Source organism: Peromyscus eremicus, chromosome 11 (genome assembly GCF_949786415.1).
Source record: "Peromyscus eremicus chromosome 11, PerEre_H2_v1, whole genome shotgun sequence".
Taxonomy (NCBI): domain Eukaryota; kingdom Metazoa; phylum Chordata; class Mammalia; order Rodentia; family Cricetidae; genus Peromyscus; species Peromyscus eremicus.
This window is the reverse complement of record NC_081427.1, coordinates 59,919,281-59,938,511: the sequence shown is the minus strand read 5'-3', so window position 1 is coordinate 59,938,511 and position 19,231 is coordinate 59,919,281. Positions and strand designations below refer to the sequence as shown.

General features: G+C 42.8%; 2 protein-coding genes across 2 annotated transcripts in view; one reads left to right on the top strand and one right to left on the bottom strand.

Annotated features, from left to right (window-relative positions):
* The first annotated feature begins 1,594 nt into the window (after positions 1-1,594).
* Positions 1,595-4,948, top strand: Ankrd34b (ankyrin repeat domain 34B). Its single transcript, XM_059276465.1, has one exon. The coding sequence runs from the start codon at positions 1,610-1,612 to the stop codon at positions 3,137-3,139; it is 1,530 nt and encodes a 509-aa protein (XP_059132448.1). The 5' UTR covers positions 1,595-1,609; the 3' UTR covers positions 3,140-4,948.
* Positions 4,949-14,552: 9,604 nt separating this feature from the next.
* The window catches only part of Fam151b (family with sequence similarity 151 member B), a 39,874-nt gene continuing 35,195 nt past the window's right edge, over positions 14,553-19,231 (bottom strand). Inside the window, exon 6 of the mRNA XM_059276394.1 lies at positions 14,553-14,741. Within this exon, the coding sequence (XP_059132377.1) occupies positions 14,582-14,741 (160 nt within the window). The 3' untranslated portion in view covers positions 14,553-14,581. The remainder of the gene's footprint in view (positions 14,742-19,231) is intronic.

The window sequence follows — 19,231 nt, the reverse complement described above, 5'->3', positions numbered from 1 at the left end:
AACTCCTCAGGATGGGCTGGTATCTCTGCAACTCTGCCCAGTGCCTATCAGGAATACAGATGTCAACAATGAATTCATTTCTGCGCATGCTTACTTTGTCTTGTCCCTCTGCACTCTCTGCTGTCTTCCTTCTAGAAAAGACAGGTGTGTTAACCACCTGTCCTATTATCAAACAGAAATTCATGTCCCATAATCTTAATCCTACTTACTTATTTATTTTTGAGACAGGATCTCACTCTGTGGCTCCCACACTGGCCTTAAACATGTAGGTAGACCAAGCTGACCTCAAACTCATGCTGATCTTCCTGCCTAAACCTCTCAAATACCAGGATTACAAGAGTGGTTCACCGTGCTGGGAGTCATAATCTTACATTGAAAAAGGAGCAATTGGTCAGTTTACTACATTAGGTTGACCTTGCATAGAAATGAACAGCCATATTGATCTAGAAATGTTCCTAGTTTTCGTTTGTATGAGGATAATACACTGTATGGAACAGGGAGAGTCTATCTATGCGGGCTTGGTTACAGCAATTAATAAAGTATGCTTTAAATAGTGAAAAAAGCCAGTGTGACTAGTAGGAACAATATTTTTCAAAAAATTATTCAGATTATATTTACATGTTGTACTTATCGCATTTATAATACAATCTGATCTTTGTCTCCTATTGTAAGCACAATTGAAAGACAAATTTTCTCTTAGCTAATATAAAGTGATAATTATTGCCCCCATAATGAAATTATCTATTGAGGGAGTCTGAATCTGAGATATCTAAATAAATCAAACATGTATTTTTAGTGTCAATGGAAAAAAATCAAATGTTTATAAAGCCTGTGTGGCTCCTTTTAACATTTTTTTTTTAATTTTATAATTTTTATTTTATGTGTATACATATATGCATGTTTTGCCTGCATGTATGTCTGAGTACTACTTGTATGCTGGGTGCCTGAGGAGGCCAGAAGAAGGTATCAGATCCCCTGAAACTGGTGTCACAGTTTTGAGTTACCACGTGGCTGCTGGGAATTGAACCTGGACGCTCTGAAAGAGCGGCCGGTGCTCTTAATGACTCAGCCATCTCTCCACTTCCTTTAATAAATTAAAACACTTTCTTTAAGATTTGCTTTTATTCAGATGTGTGTGGTTTATGCCTTGGGGTGGGGGGATGCACGGACCCGTGTTCTTGGACTAGTGCAATCACATGTGGAAATTAGAGCAGGGTCTCTACTGTTGCTTTCTGTCTTATACCCTTGAGACAGAGTCTCTCACTAAACCTAAAATTCACCTTTGCGGCTGGGCTAGCCGGTCAGGGAGATCCTGGAATCTACCTTTCTCTCTGACCCTAATGCTTGAGTTACAGACCCATGTGGCCATGCAGGCCTTTTTACTGGGGTGCTAGCATCGAACTCGCTTGCACAGCCAGCCCTTTTACCTGCTGAGCCATTTCTCCAGCCCAAATTCATGATTCTGCTCTGCTTCCATTCATTACACAGCCCCATCTATGTCCCTTTCATACATATTTCAGAAATAGACAAAATGAATACAAGTTGGACATCGAGTCTGATTAATCTTCGACTTCTTTGATAACCAGGTATTGATTTCTGACTTTTGAAGATGGATGAAGGCACAGAAGTTTCAACTGACGGAAATTCCTTGATCAAAGCGGTCCATCAGAGCCGACTGCGCCTCACGAGACTTTTGCTAGAAGGCGGTGCCTACATCAACGAGAGCAATGACCGTGGAGAAACACCTTTAATGATTGCTTGTAAGACCAAACACATCGACCAGCAGAGCGTCGGGAGAGCCAAGATGGTTAAATACCTTCTGGAGAACAGCGCCGACCCCAACATCCAGGACAAATCTGGGAAAAGCGCTCTGATGCACGCATGCTTAGAAAGAGCTGGCCCGGAGGTGGTTTCCTTGCTCCTCAAGAGTGGGGCGGACCTCAGCCTGCAGGACCATTCTGGCTACTCAGCTCTGGTTTATGCTATAAATGCAGAAGACAGAGATACCCTGAAAGTCCTCCTTAGTGCTTGCCAGGCTAAAGGAAAAGAGGTCATTATCATAACGACAGCAAAGTCGCCCTCTGGGAGGCACACCACCCAGCAATACCTCAACATGCCTCCGGCAGACATGGATGGGAGCCATCCGCCGGCCACGCCTTCAGAAATTGACATCAAAACAGCCTCCTTGCCACTCTCATATTCCTCTGAGACGGACCTGACACTTTTTGGCTTTAAAGATAAGGAGTTTTCTGGAAGCAGTGATAACACCTGGGACCCAGACTCTCCTAGGCAGAAGCCTGGGATGGCCACTAATGGGCCCAAGCTATCCCAGGCTGGTCCAGCCTGGATCAAGAGTACCCCATCACTAAAGCACCAGGCCAGAGTGGCCTCCTTGCAAGAGGAGCTCCAAGATATCACTCCAGAGGAAGAAATAGCCTACAAAACCAGTGCGCTGGCGCTTTCTAAGCGGTTCATCACCAGGCACCAGAGCATCGATGTAAAAGACACAGCGCACTTGCTCAGGGCCTTTGACCAGGTCAACTCAAGGAAGATGTCGTATGATGAAATAAATTACCATTCTTTGTTTCCAGAAGGCAACCAGCCATGCATGGAAATTCCGACTGACCAGGACCCGGACTCCAACCAGGCTCTCTTTACCTCCACTTTAAAAAGTATCGTTCAAAAGCGAAACTCGGGAGCCAATCACTATAGCTCTGATTCTCAGCTCTCAGAGGGGGCTACCCCTCCAAACTTAGAAGATGGCAAAGCTGGAAAGAAAAAGATCTTCGCGCCATCTCCTTCCTTGCTAACAGGGTCTAAAGAATTAATGGAGACCGTCCCTCCGGGTCCCCTGAGCAGAAGGAATCACGCGGTCTTAGAAAGGCGGGGCTCTGGAGCCTTCCCCATTGATCACAGCCTCCTGCAGAGCAGACCCGGGTTTCTGCCACCCTTAAATGTAAATCCTCACCCTCCTATCACAGACATCGGTGTCAACAAGATCTGCAGCCTGCTTTCTTGTGGCCAAAAAGTGCTTGTGCCCACGGTTCCTAGTTTCCCGAAGGAGTTCAAAAGCAAAAAGATGTTGTTAAGGAGGCAGTCACTGCAGACAGAGCAAATTAAGCAATTAGTAAATTTTTAAGAGACGACTAGAAAACACATCATGTTCAGACGTCTGTATCAGAAAAACACAGAGAAGAGATCTTAACTGTATCCTTTTAAGTCTTAGCTAGTGCATCACGGCTAGGCAGATCAAAATATAGTGTATTTTGTATTAGGTACTGTGAGCACACCATAATATAGAGCTTCTGAGGAAATCCTAACAAAATGAAAGCTGTTTTTCTTAAAACCTCCAGTATTTATCAGCTTTCATGTGGCCCAAGTTTTCCATCCAAACAGAAATCCTCCAAGAAAGAAAGTTGCCTATACTAGAAATGATTTTTAAAATTTCAGATTGGCTTCATGTTCTATTAAGAAACCATGTTCTCAAGTTAGTAATTTTGTCAACACTTCATGTCAACAAGGTTGTAATTTTCCATGATGCCGAAATCATAGAAGAAGACACTGACATCAGCAAAGCTAAACTACACGAGAAGGATAAACAGGTTCTTTAAAAACATTGACTCAGGCAGGTAAAGTCTTATTAAATTTTTTTTTTTTTTAAACATGAAGAACTAGTTAGAATAAGCAACCACTGTTCTTATATAATGGCTGCTAAATCTGAACCAAAATGTCAGTCGAGGGGGCTGGGGAGATGGCTCATTGGCCGTGCAAGACTGATAACCTGAGTTTAGATCCCCAGAATCCAGGTAACAGCTATGCCTAGCAGTACACGTTTCCGTAATCCCGGCATTCTCTGTGGAGATAGGAGGGGCAGAGCCAGGAGCATGTCCAGAAGCTCATGGCTCAGACAGACTGACTAACGCTGAGGTGAGGAGACCCTGCCTTATCTCAAGGGGATAAGGGGTGACTGATGCCCGAAAGTTATCCTCTGACAGCCACACACCCCTCCTCCCAAACTGGCAAGGCCGAGCAGCAAACCACAGGCCAAATTCTGCTGGTTTTGCACGTGTGTTGATTTCAAACGGACTTACCAATCATGCTATCTTAAGGAATTATTCCTCATGTTATTTTTGGGTATCTTATCCATAGGTTTCCAATACCAAGCTAATATAAAAATTAAAAAGGATTCACCTTGACCTCCATTATTCTTGTCTGCCCAAGAGAAACACCCAAAACAGAGCAGAGAGGGGGGTGCAAAAAAGTTTCAGATTGAACATAAATGGAAATTAAATGCTTGCTTCATTTAAAAAAAAAGAAAAAACTGATTAATAGATTAGTTTAGCTTAGCTAAAATTACAAAAGCCAAGTAGAAACTTAATCATAAAATATATTACCGGGTCATTACTAAGCAGTATCTTTATTTCTGATATGTAGTTATTAGGCAGTCATATAAAGATAATGTCCTTGGTGTGACATTTGGGTCATCTAGTATTTTAGGGTCTATGAGTAACTTTTAACAAAATACACATTATTATAAGATATTTAATGAAAAATGACAATGTTACCTACATGACTTCAAAGGCTGGTGTTCAAAGAATTCTTCCCTACAGCTGTTCTCAAGCAAAGACTAATAAAACCGGAAGACCCAAGGTGTGAGTCTAATGACGTCATCTACAGCTTTCTTTCTTTGCCCCAGAGGTGGCTCCATGCCTTTCTTAGTAATTTGATATACGCAATTTGAAATGTACATAGAAATTATTTAATTATTTGTGGCTTTTATTTTAAGAACTAATTGCAGGCCTTTCCATTTAATGTTTTGAAGAAAATATTAATTACATTAGAAAATATTTTTTATTGAGAAACTAAAATTGTACTGATGTTTGTAAGTAGCCGAATTCCTTTCACAAGTTTTAATATCGCAAAAAGTACTTGATCTCACATTGTAAGGACACAGTTTGGAAGAATGTGTAAATAGAGTAAATCATTATCAAGATGGTATCAATAAAGATTTAAAATATCAAGTTGACTAAGTTTTATTTCCCCCTCAAATACTAATAGTAAACATTTCAACATAATTTCAAGAGAAACTGTGCTGCACATGTAATTTAAATAACAAATAAATAAGAATAACTGGTCTTCCCAACATGAAAGCAAATTTAACACGATTAAAACTTTGTTGACCATCATCAGAATTTTTAACCTTCAAGCAATCCTAAGAACATTTTAGATACTCACGCTGTTAGAGTCTGGTTGTAAAGCCGTTCCATGAGGCTTTTTACTACACTGAATGGGTGTCACTGGGTGCCTGGAGGAGTCACCAATATTCCGTACAGGAATCTGTGTGTGCGCGCACATGAGTGTGCATGGGCGTGTGTTGATTTTACATTTATGTTTGAATTTCATGTAGAGTTCGATTTAACTTAAAGGTCAAATAATGCTTCACATACTGGCTTTACAGGTACCATTCTTAGTTCCTGGTGAGCAGAATTTCCTAGATTATAACTAATATAGACCCAGGGAAGCAGTCATTTAGAGGGGACAGGGTGATCCTTGTTACTAAGTCAAGCTTGGCATTGCCCATCCAAAGAAGACAGTGACATCTGCATAGGGTAGCCTTAGTGGACATACATGGGCCAGGCATGCAGTAACAGAACCCTTTACAAACCTCATTCTGTTCCCTAATAATTCGATTCCTGCATTTGCTTAAAAGAGAGATTGCATTTTTGAGGATGATGAAAAAGTTTCTAGGAATGCCAGAAATAGCAAGTAAGTCGGCTGCAGCAGACTTGTCTTCCAGTCTCGCCTGGTACAGGTGAGTCAGTCAGTCACAAGAACAAGATGACATCACCTGCAGGAAAACGAATAGAAACAGATATCATCATGTTAAGCAAAACATGCCGGACTTAGGTAAACATACCTGTTTTGTCATATGGAATCTAGATTTAAGTATATACATTTAAGTATGGCTATGATACGGAAACATAAGTACGACTCTTCCAGGGAGGAACAAGAAGAGGTGCGGGGGGCCTAGATATGAATAGAATATGATATTATCTGCATGAATATATTAATGATATATTAAAATGAAACTAGTGAGATGGTTCGGTGGGTAAAGCTCTTGCTGTGTAAGCATGGAGATGAGACATTCAGGACTCACATAAAAGCTAAGCATGGCTATGAGCATGTGGAACCCCCGGAGGCAGAGGCCAGAGTCTGGGGTGTTGTGGCCAGCCAATTAAACAAGCTCCAGGTTTAGTGAGAGACCTTGTCTCAAAAAATAAAATAGAGAACAATAAAGGAAGACAGTCAAGGTTAACCTCTGGCCTACACACACGCACGGACACACACATATACACACACACACACACACACACACAAAGTCACACACGCACACACACCTGTGCAGACATCCTATAGATGTTACAGTTGTGAAGTAATTCCACCAAGGAACACACCCGCACTTGTAAAGCCAAACAGAAAGTCTGTGTTGCCAGCTGGTGGCAGCATGGGGAACTTAAATCATGCAGGCCCAAGCCTCACTGCTCTTGGCCTTTTGTGCATAAACCACACCCTGTTTGACACACTTTGGTTAGCAAGAATAGTTAGTGAGAAGGAAAACCACAGAAGCCAAAAGGCAAGGTTAGTTAGGAATTTAGGGACTTTGCCGGACCCTGAAACTCTGGACTAGGTCTTTGATGGACTGTGTCTTTGATGGACTAGGCCTTGGCTCCCGTTTTGACAGTTGTAGGGGCTTGTGTGCTGGGCTGGAAGGTCAGAATGGCGCCACTAACATGGCGTCAGTTGTGCTAAGGTTTCAGGGCCTGTTACATAATGGCACTGATTTTGCATGATGAATATGTGCTAACTGATTGTTTAAAATAAAGGCCAATTTTAAGAGCATCTCTTACCACCTTTCCCTTTTGCCCTTTCTGCCTCCCTGGCGACCTGATGCTGCCCTGGTTGGTAATGACTATGTGGGCTACACCACCTACTTTTAGGAAATGGCAGTTTTGGTTTTTTGTTGTTTGTTTTTTTCTCTGTCTTTTGTTTTGTTTTTAGGCACGATTTCTCTGTATAGCCAGGCTGGCCTTGAACTCAGAGATCTGTCTGCCTCTGTCTTCTGAGTGCTGGGATTAAAGGGGTGCACCACCACCGCCCGGCAATGGTTTTCAAAATCAACTCTCCATTCCTTACCCCCACCTATATTCCTCTTTTTTCTCCCTTTCTCCATCTCTCCTTCTTTTCCCCCACACTCTCTATGAGTCTCCCTACATTTTCCAGGCTGATCTAGAACTTCTGGGCTCAAGTGATCTATGTACCTCAGCCTACCAAGGGGCTGGGATTACAGGCAATACTTGCTTGGCTTGAGACCTACTTTAATTTACAAGGTTTAATCCATTTGGAAGCCATAATTCTTAGTAGACTAATAATTGCTTTTATATAGCCTTTTTAGTTCCAGTGTTCTTTAGATCGTATTTACTTTGTTTTGTTGAGATAGAGTCTCACTATATAGCTCAGGCTGGCCTTCAACTGAAAACACTCTTGCTTCATCCTTTGGAATGCTGGAATTATAGGCATGTACCACCATTCTTGGTTATTATTTATTCTTTGATGATTTCGTGCATGTGTACAATGTACAGCCGGCTCTTGGATCACACGTCCATGTTCCTACGAGGGCCAGAGCATAGCAAATCTGTCAGATATGGTAGGTTCACCTGCCCACCTCCCAAGGTGACACCCTGTCTCTGCAAACCTTCTCTTAAAGTCTACAATTAACGGGCAGGAAAAGAAAAGGAAAGCCAGGAAGGATGCACTGCAGATACCAGAAACCACAGAAGGACTCCAGTCTTGTAGTTGGAGAGCTTTTCTCTCCCAGTCCCGCCAAGTCCCGCAGCCCACTTTTAAAATAAACACACAGATGCTTACATTATTTAAACTGCTTGGCCATTAGCTCAGGCCTATCATTGTCTAGCTCTTACTCTTATATTTAGCCCATTTCTATTAATCTATACTTTGCCACGTGGCTCGTGGGTTACTGGTACCTTACATCTTGCTTGTCCTGGTGGCGGCTCCAGGCAGTCTATCTCTTCCCTTCCTGTTTCCTCAATTCTCCTCTCTGTTAGTCCCGCCTATACTTCCTGTCTGGCTATTGGCCAATCAGTGTTTATTTATACAGAGAGATATCCACAGCACAGTCTGCTGGGATGCAGGACCAAATCTGCAAAGAGAAGCTTAGCGGTCACGGACGCAGGGGCGTGGGGTCAGGACGATCAATGGCTGATGAGGGAAATGGACCAGTTCGGTTCATCATTGGCTCAGGACAGTCTGTGTGTGCTGGAACTGCCAACCGGGCTAGATCATGTTGCTGGAAGATTAATCTGTGTCCACTACTGACCCAGCACTCCTTAATCAACTGTGAAAGATCCAATTCTGGGGATGGCATTGAAACCAGAATGTACAGGGGGGAAAAAGCTGTGGTTTGAATTGAAAATGTCCCCCACAGGCTCCCGTTCTGAACACTTGTTCCCCAGGCTGGTGGCACTATTTTGTGAGACCGGAACCTTGGGAGGTGGGGGCTGGCTGGCAGAGAAGGCCCCTGCGGTGTGTTTTTACAGGGTACAGTATGACCGCTGGTTCAAGCCACTTTCTGCACCTTGTCTGTGGTACAGTGAGCAGCCGCTGTTGTATGTCTCCATTGCTGTGCTTCCCACCGTGATGGGCTGGAGTCGGTGCCGCCAAAACCAGGACCCAAATGAAGCTTTCTCTCCCGCAGCTACTCTGTGGGTGTTTTTTGTCACATTGACTCAAAATTAATCAATGCAAGAAGATGGAAAAGATGACAGAGTCTGGAAAATGTTTAAAAGTCTCAGAAAGCCTCAACTGAGACTAGATGGCTGGCCTTCACTACCGAAATTAAGGATGAAATGACTGAGCCCTGAGTCTTTCAGATGGAGTCAAACATGACCAGAAAATGAAGCTACTGGAATATTTCCACCAGGGCTGTCAATCGATGGAGAACCTTGTATGAGGGAGACATAGGGTCTCCATTCCTGGAAACACACAGGAGACAGCTGCTGATCAGACATTCAACAAGAGTGCCTCTCACTTAACGATCTTTGAAACTGTTTCAGCCAGAAGGTTCTTTGAAATGTCTTCACTCATTAGGAGTTCTAGATTAAGTAGGAAAAGTTGAAAGTGGATTTGGAATTGCAGTCGTGCACACAGCGTTTTGCTTTGTTTTTGTGTTCACCCAGCGTTGGTTAGGACGGCACAGATTTTGATTGCCGAGCAAAACATTCCAATTCAAATCAATTTTCTCAAATTGAAAAACACTTACTAGCTGACTCCTTACTGGTGCTAGGAACTTGGAATAAAGGGGAAAAAAAAAATCACTTCCCCTGAGAGACACATGGAAGCTTTCCCTAAGGTGGAAGCCGAGGTAAACACTCTGACCAGAGCAGATGTACGTGTTTCCTACAGCATGATGGAACATGGAGGCAACCATGATGGAACAGTTCTCAGAAATTCAAAATCAGCTGTAAGGAGGGTGGTGGAACACAAGGAACTCACTGGGTAAAGCTCTGAAATGACCATGGCCAGTAATAAAGTTATTACAGTCCCATACAGGTGGGACCACCAAGGCCTCCAAACCCTTACGAGCGCGATGTTGGGGGTGCATCAGGGTGTGTGTGTGTGTGTGTGTGCGTGCGCGCGCGCGTGTATGTGATGCCAGGCATTGAACCCAGGGTCTTTTACATACTATGACAGTTTGAATGAGAAATAGCCCATTGGCACAGCATCTGAGCATTTCCTGGTTGGGGGTGCTGTTTGGGGGTGAGTGGTTAGATGACGTAGCCTTGCTGGTGGAGATGACGTAGCCTGGCCCCACTTCGCGTTCGCTGTGTCTGCTTCAACGTTTGCGGTTGAAGGCGTGAGCTCCCAGCTTCCTGCTCCGGCTGCCTGCTACCACGCCTGAGCACCGCGATGATAGACTCGTGCCTCCGGAACGGTAAGCCAAAATAAACTCCTCCTTGAATGGCCTGTGTTCGTGGCGCTTTATCACAGCAGCAGACACGTAACCAACACACATTAGATAAGTACTCTGCCCTAGAGTTTCTGTTCTTCGTAATTAGCCCTTGAGCTAACAAAGAAGCAAGACTTTCACAGCCAAATATCTTAATTAAAAATTTGGACTTTTGCTATGCTCCTTCACTCTAAGAGTCAAATCAAAGAGAGCGAATACCAGCCTTAATCTACAGCGGCAATGAGACCCAGTGGGCTCGGGCACCAGAGATTGTGGGTCTGGTGCTCCCGCGAGCCTCAGCACAGGAACAAAAGAATGGGGATCCAGGAGACTGGTCAGCCACCCACACGCCCTGCTCTCTCTCTACTGTAGCTGTGGGCTGTGTGGGAAGTTCTATTGTCTGAGTTTTGAAATAATTTAAATATGTAGTAAAGTCAGAATCACTGTGGGGGTGGGATGAGGTGGAGTCCTTAGAAAACAGGATTACTTAAAGAAAAGAATGTCTTTCTTGGAGTGGAAACTAGGTCCAGAATTAGGTGGGTGGAGGTTTTCTCTTTCTTTTCCAAATGGTGTGAAGTTGCATCGATGACCCTCTGAGAAATAAAGCCCCAGCTGGCTTGTTTCCTGTTCTGTCCCCATCAGCCAGGTTCCCTGTCAGTCATCCAAATTTCTCTCTGCTCAATGGACTGACTAGGTGCAGAACTGCAGTCCACAAACATTTCTTCTGTTTCTTGAATCCCTTTTTCCATCACCTACTTTGGGTCTTTGTATTTCTTCTCTTTGAGAATCCACAGTGTGGTTGGCTCTCCCCTGCCTTCCTGAAACTCCAAACTGACCACAGCCATCTGCTGCTTCCAGTGGGGATATGGTCCCCGGATTCCCACAATCCTTCCCTGCTTATAGTGGGGATATGGTCCCTGGATTCCCACAATCCTTCCCTGCTTACAGCGGGATATGGTCCCTGGATTCCCATAATCCTTCCCTGCTTACAGTTGGGATATGGTCTTTGGATTCCCACAATCCTTCCCTGCTTACAGTGGGATATGGTCCCTGGATTCCCACAATCCTTCCCTGCTTACAGCAGGTTGTGGTCCCTGGAGAAGCCAAGCACCTCAGCCGCGTCTCAAGGCTTCCTCTCTGTGGTCTGGGACTCTAACCTCAACCTGGATGGAGTTCCAGCTTAGGGTCACAGAGAAACATCTGCAGAGTCTCAACACATGGAGTCTGTTCCATTTCTTCGCCCCGCCTCTCTGAGCCCCAGAAAAAAATTAATGGGCTTCTTCACAAAACCATGTGACAGGTCAAATTGTGGTCCCAGGCACAAGGCTGATGGGTATAAAGAAGGGAGCAAGGTAATGACATGCAAAGTACAAGAGCAATGTGGATGTGGCCGCTAGAACAATAGCCCCCCGTTCCTCCACAGGCCGCTCTACTTCCAAGCCCTGACAAGATCTTCTTGGACCAGGGGACTTGGTCGATCTCATTTTTACAGAAAGAGCGCCAGCACTTCTGTATCTTTCTTTTTAGCACTCAACTATTCTGGCCTTTGTCATGAACCTGTGACTTTCAGTATTCCTCATAGGCAGGCTCATATCTAAAATAATAGGGAGAGAGATACAGCACCTTTCTATGAATTCACTAGATGCTAACTGATTTCAGGGGGGTAAAAAGCCCAGAGAACTAAGATCCAAGCAAATCGACAAACTGTTCCAAATTACTTTTAATAATTTCCCACTAGAGAAATCAACACCTAATGGCTAATGCGCAGTTACACTACTCTCACAGGACCAAAAGTAATTGTACATTTGAAAGGTTCTGAATTTCTGAACAATCAAATCTCTTACCAATGTCTCTTCTAAGGTGGGATGGTCTTGGGAGTCATGGCGAGCAGAATTCAAACGCTATGGGACTACAACAATGCCTTAGGCCTGGAAACATTGAAGAGGCAAGTATTTCGTGTTTGAACTTCTTTCCAAAATTCGTCTGTGCATGTGAATACATCAGCTTCACATATGCCATCCCATAATGTTGCTTTGCAGCCCACAACATCTTTCCACATTAACCAAGGCTGGCATTCCAGTGTCTGTTAGCATCCTACGAATTTCTGTATATCATGGTCTATGAAAATATTATCAAGGATTGATATGTATAACTTACAACACAGTAAAATGTACAAGTTATTCCTTGCCACATATTCCTTCCAAATAGGCATGTTGGCACAACTACAGACATTTTCATCACTTCCCCTAGCCATCCCACTGCCCATCCAGTAACTCTACCTAATCCCATGAGTAACCCGCCATTCTGACCTCTGTTGCAATGTATTAGTTCTGGGTGCTTGTGGTGGTTTGAAAGAAAATGGCCCTCATAGGGTGTGGCACTATTAGGAGGTGTGGCTTTGTTGGAGTAGGTGTGGCCTTGTTGGAGGAAGTGTGTCATTGTGGGGGGCAGGCTTTGAGGTCTCTTATGCTCAAGCTATGCTCAGTGTGGCATACAGCTCACTTCCTGTTGCCTGCGGATGACCGTGTCTGCCTGCATGCTACCATGCTTCTCTCCGCATGCTACCATGCTTCCCTCCCTGATGATAATGGACAGAACCTCTAAAGCTGTTAAGTGCTCCTTTTTAAGAGTTGCCGTGGTCGTGGTGTCTCCTCACAGCAACAGAACACTAAGACAGTACCCTTGGACTTGGTACAAATAGATCCATACAGTATGTGCTCAGCCGTCCTCATTCCTCTGCACTGTTTACTCTTATCCTATAACACGAATTAAGTAGTTCAAACTTTTTTTAGCGCTGTGTAGTAACCTCATTGTATTTAGCAGTTCTCTTGCTGGGGAAATGTGTTGTTTTTAATTAGGGGCTCAGAATATAACTGCCAGCAACACTCTATCACAAGTCTTTTCTGTGAACATGGGAACTCCCCTGAGTTCATGTTTAAGGACACAATGGCTGGATCCTAGGGCAGAGATATTGTCTTTATTGGAAACTGTGGGAATGCCCCCCCCACACACACACACATACAAGTTGTCAGTCCTTCTAGTGTGAGCTGTTCTGGGACGTATGCACTGGTATCCCACTGTGGCTTAAATTGCCTTTCCTGGATGAGTGGTAATACTGTCCAGAACCTTTTCTGGAAAACTTGCTTTGGGTGTATGGATATTTTATTTTGTGGTGCATCTGTTAATATTTTTTTCCTCATTTTTAATTCAAACTTTTGGCTTTTTATCAGTTTATAGGTGTACTTCACATAAAACAGTAGCCCTTTCTCAGCCATGCTCCAGTGGTGCCTTTTTTTTTCAGGATTTACTTTTATTTTATGAGTATGGGTGCTTCATCTGCATGTGTCTATGCACCGCATGAGTGCATTTAGTCAAGGAGACAAGAAGAGGGTATTGCATCCTGCAGATCTGGCGTTTCAGATGGTTGTAAGCCACCATGAGGGTGCCCGCAGTTGAACTTCAAGTCCTGCGGAAAAGCAGCCAGTGCCCTTAACTACTGAGCCATCTCAATGGCGTCTTCGGATGAGAAGCTTGTTCAAGTCCATTTATCTGTATTTTCTTTTAGAGTTAGTACTTCCTGTCCACCTCAGAAGCACGAGATCTTTACACTCGCTGCCAAATGCCTTCTAAATTCAGCTTTTACGTGTAGGCCAAAGGTGCCCTTCAGTCATGTGTGTGGTGTGAAGAAATGAGTGTGGTTATTTGCCCACACAAGTAACCATTCAGAATACACTTGGCAGTAGGAGAAATCCCACAACTCTCTGTGTGTACTTTCGTTTCTCAGAACAGCTTAATTCCTTTACATCTTGGTCTAAGTGGCAGCTTCTTGAATGTCACTTAATCATCACATACTATTGTTTTAAGACTATTAGGCCGGAAAGAGGGCTCAGCACTAAGGCACTTGCCGCCAGGCCTAATAACCTGAGTTTGATCTCCAGAACATACACGGTGGAAGAGAACCTAGTCCTCCAAGTTTTCCTCTGGCCTCTACGTGTGCACCATGGCACACTCACATACGTATGCATACAAAACATAAATGAATAAACGTAGCAAAACTTTTTAAGAAAATTGTTAAGAGTTAGGAAGTATTTCATTTTGGACAAATATATCATGGTTCTAATTTCATCAAAAAGTAGTTAATTTATTAATTCAATTTTTTTTTTTTTACAAAATTAATGTCTGATGATTATAGAGAAGTTACAAAATGTTGTTTTTGAGATAGGGTATCACAATATAGTCCAGGCTGGCCTTGAACTCTTGATCTTCCTGCCTCAGGCTCTCAAGTCCTAGGGTTATAAGCATGTGTTACCACACCTGGCTTGAACATTTTTACTATAATTTTAAAACAACTTTATTGCAGCTGGTAAAATCTTTCAGCCACGTACAGCCATAAAGACATTATAAGGATAGAATAAGTACACAATAAGCATTTTTGATTGGATAAATTTAGCATAAACCAATAATCACAATTAATACAGCAATTAATTCAGACCAAAGCAGAGAAAAATCATGAAACCAAAAGAGAAAATGATTTAGAAGAAGTGTATTCTTATATTCTTAAAGAGAGACTTGGATCCCAATGGCTTGTTTAAATTCATGGTTTTGTGGTTCCAGAATATCATAGAAAACTTGGGTTTTATTAAAGTAGTCTCGAATATAAAGTAAATCTTCAGTGGAATAACTGTCATCCTTTCCGGTCCAAATAGTCAGGCTGTACCTGTATTAAAACAGAAGTGTATAAGTAAAAGCAAAAGATAGGAAATGGATAAAAAATTCCCCAAAGCCCACAGCAGTCTAACCATCCTGCCCGGCTCCATTCCTTCATCAACATCTAAGTGACCAGAGATGGAATAGACCCCCACTGCTGCCAATATATTATGTAACTTCTATATTTCAATTACAGAACATTCAGTGGCTTAGAAACCCACAATGGAGCGCTGGAAATGAGTCACATTTCGTAAAAGGAGCTGATGGAAGATTTTGCTGCTGATCAAAGGCTCTGTCCCTCAAATAAAATTACAGCTGTCTACCTGGGTGTGCTCAGGAGTCGGCATGAAATAAGAAGCATGATGAGGAGAGTGTGAAGAGATCAAGTGTCACCATCATCCCCAACATTCAGTCACTAATGATGTGCTTTGGAGTATTCTTTTGACAGGACAGGATGCCAAGAGATGGCATTAACAAGAGCAAACAGGGGTTGGCGAGAGGGCTCATGGGGAAGAATGCCTATTGCAGGGCCGGATGCGCTCAACCCTGAGACCCACCTGGTGGAAGGAGAGAACCAGCTCCTGCAAATCGACCTCTGCCCTCTGCGTGCACACTGTGAGACACGTGAATCCCCCACCACACATAAAATACATAAATAAAATGAAAAAAGGAATAACAATACATTTTAAAATAAGAGCATATGCGAAATTTTACATATGCATGAACATGCCAGAGTCTGGGTATAGTTTCTCTATTTTGCTTTTTATTGATCTGGCTGCTGCATGCCTGGGAACACCATACTCTTTAGTGATCACATTCCCTTTGCCCCATACACCTGTTGGATCCAGGAGAGACCTGGAAAGCATTTCTGTTACTAACGAAGACATATGTTAGCAAGGAGCATCGTTTTGTTAAGCTGCTGTCCTGATGAGAAATGAGAGTCAAGAAATACGACAGAGGGAAATACTTCAGGCTGAGTTCCCAGAAGTGTCATGTGACACACTGAAAAGAACTTTAAACCACACTACAGGTCACAAAAAGAAAAAAGTGAACACTAGCTTTTAACTCTGTATTTTTTCTCAGATGGAATATATTAATTTATCTGGGTACCATGGTAATGAACCTTATAACAAGACACAGATATGATTATTTAGGTTAAGAAAAGAACTTTCCAGGGCATTTCTCCCTCATTAAACGGCTCTCCATTTTATCAGAACTGAAATGGGATAAATTAGATTGTGAAAGGGCATCTTAAATTCGATTCATTTAAATCAATTCTCAGGACATACTCTTAAAAACATTCTTATTGTGAGAAATCACATGATGGTGTATAAGTCACAAATGTAGTTTCTTTTTTTTTTTTTTTTTTGGTTTTTCGAGACAGGGTTTCTCTGTGTAGCTTTGCGCCTTTCCTGGAACTCACTTGGTAGTCCAGGCTGGCCTCGAACTCACAGAGATCCGCCTGGCTCTGCCTCCCGAGTACTGGGATTAAAGGCGTGCGCCACCACCGCCCGGCCCACAAATGTAGTTTCTAACCAATTACTGTAAAGTGAATGCCAGTGTAACCAAAGCACAAAGCGAGAGACTGGGTGGGCAGCACTCAGGGGCATCTGCATGCCCCTGCTCCATCACAGCCTGTCCTCGGACCCCTCCTCTCGTCTGTTCTTCTCGTCCTACTTCAGGAAGCAAGGTATGCAAGGCGGGCGCTTTGATTAAGGGGGAAGAGGAGAATACATATTTATCTGTACTCATATTTCCACGAAGAAGCCGAAAGCTGGTTAAGGAGGCATCAGGCCCTGTGGTGAGGGGACCCCGCATAGACACAGAGACTCTTCCCAGCAACCCTTTGCTTCTGTCTGGTTTTTGAACTTATGCATTAATGATTGAGAAATTAAAGTCACCCAAGGGAAAATGAAAAGGCGGGAGTTAAACACTACATAAGACTGTGTGACAGACGCTGGTGGCTTTATTTAATTTCCCATTTTTCTTATATAACAGGTCTCTTCATTCTGTCTACATAGTTAGACAAACAAGAGCCACATTTCCCGGACTCACCTGCTGCTGGGAGTAGGCACAAACTGTGACAGTAGATGAACACGAGAGGAACACACGTGACTGCGACATACAGAGCAGAAGGGTCCCCAGCCTTATCTACCCATGGAAACCAAACCTCATCAGAGGAGACGGAGAAGCCTTCCCCATGTTCATCAAGGAAGGACTCATCGAGAACGTAGAAAACAATTGGAAGTGTCTATGCTCTGAATTTTAGAACTCTCAGTTCTACACAAAGAACAGTACAGGACATGCAAGGTCAGATACATCCTGACCATAACAGTGGGGGACTTCAGTACCCCACTCTCATCCTTAGGTGGGTCCTCCAGACCCCCCCAAAGTCAGCAAAGAAATGTTAGAGCTAAACTATGCCATAGCTCAAGTGATAGCTGCAGGATATCTCAGCCAAGTGACAGGGAACAAGTACTTCTCAGTGGCAGATAAAATCTCTAAAATCAAATTATAGGTCACAAAGCAAGCCTTAATAACACTGAAAAACTTCCTAATAAAGCATCATACTATACTGAACAGCAAGAGAAACACAGAAACGAAGCCAACACTCAGAGACTGAATGATGCGCCGTGCTTATTTAATTGATTTATTTAATTCTGAGGGCCAAACCCAGGGCTTTGTGTGTAATAGGCAAGCACTCTACCAAAATCCATAGTTCCTGAAAAACACTTTTGAATGAACAGTGAGCCATGGAATAAAGCAGAGAGGGAATTTTTAAAATTTTCAGTTGATTCTAGGAATTTTAAAAATTCCTAGAATCAACTGAAAATGGCAGCGCAGCTCACTGGAACCCTGGGTGCAGCTAAGGCGATAGGAAAGCTGCCAGAGAAAACCCAGGCACACAGACACCGGCCAGGACCTTCTAGAGAGCTCTAATAGCATAGGAGAAAACTCCAAGAACTGACAATGGAATTACATGAAACTAGCAAGTTCCTGCACAGCAAATGAACCACCAACAGAGTGAGCGCACAACCACAGGATGGAAGGAAGTCTGGGCCAGTTGTACTTCAGAGCTAACATTTAGAATACAGAAAGAACTCCAAAAATTAAACACCCAAGCCAGAAACCTTCCAATAAATGGGCTAATAAACTGAATTGAGATTTCTGAAAAGAACATAAACAGCTAATAATACTTTTAAAGCTCTTCGACATTTTTAGCCACCAAAGAAATGCAAATAACAAATTCTGGAGAGGATGCCAGAAAAGATAAATCACTGGTAGGAATGTAAAACTGTGCAGCCACCAAGGAAACTGGTGTAAAGGTTGCTCAAAAGACTAAAATAAAATTACCATAAGACCTAGCTGTGATACTCCTGGGCATACACTCAAAGGACTCCACATCCTATCAGACAGATATCTGCACACACGTATTTACTGCCACACTATTCACAATTGTGAGGAATGGAACCATCTTAAATATCCATTAACTAAAATAGGCTAAAGAAAATTAGGTACATATACACACATATATACACATGGATTTTATTCAGCCATAAACAAAAATGAAATCACAACATTTGTAGGAAAATGGAGCTGAAAATTATTATAATAAAGTATGTCAAACTCAGAATTACAATTTTCTCTGAATTGAAGCATTCTATCTCCCAGGACAGCTTATTAAGTCTTAGGAAGTATTAAAGGGAGACACTTTAACATCCAGGAAGCAAACAACTCACAAGTTCCAGGAAGTTCCTGAAACTTACCAGATTCAGAAGTCCCTTCTTCCTTATTTAAGTGGTAAGGACTGCTGAGGAGTGGAGACTTTGATATGAAGAGTTGTCTGCAGGTTAAGTAGACAGGTTTGGGACTCAAACTTTTACCAGTCATCACGGTGTTGGGGTGAACTTTTTGTGAGGCAAATGCCTTTGAGTCATCCATGCTACTGTAAGTAAACTCTCACCCAAATTCTTGTAAATAACCCAAATAAACTCATTTCACCAATTTGGACTTTGGTTATATCCATAATTGATGACTCTGGTCTGTCATCAATTCCCTGTCTGGTGTGAGCAGATATCTGTTCATGTCTCCCAGGAATAATGCTTCACAACAGACAAAAACCCCATATTTTCTCCTGTATGAGGATCCTAGACTGTAGTTACTATATTTGGAAGGAGCATAGGCAGCAAAAAGTAAAAAGGCGACCTTCAGAGGAAGGTTTAGAGAGGAAAGAAAAAGGAAGTAATTGAATACATGTGGTATAAAAGCAGAGAGGGTCACTTGGGGCAGGAAAGGACAGGAGGCAGCTAATAAGAGGTGGAGAGCAGGAGAGGAGGAGACCAAGAAAAGAACGTATAAAATATCATAATGAAATCAATCTATAACAATAAGTGCTAATTTAAACAAATAAAACTGTCAAAGTAATAAGTTTAGTAAACGTGGCTTAAATGAGACTAGATCCCCCCAGAGACACATATATTTGGATGTTCGGTTTCCAGT

Coding starts and splice junctions, on each gene's coding strand:
- Ankrd34b (XM_059276465.1), top strand. CDS start 1,610: ATGGATGAAGGCACAGAAGTTTCAACTGACGGAAATTCCTTGATCAAA.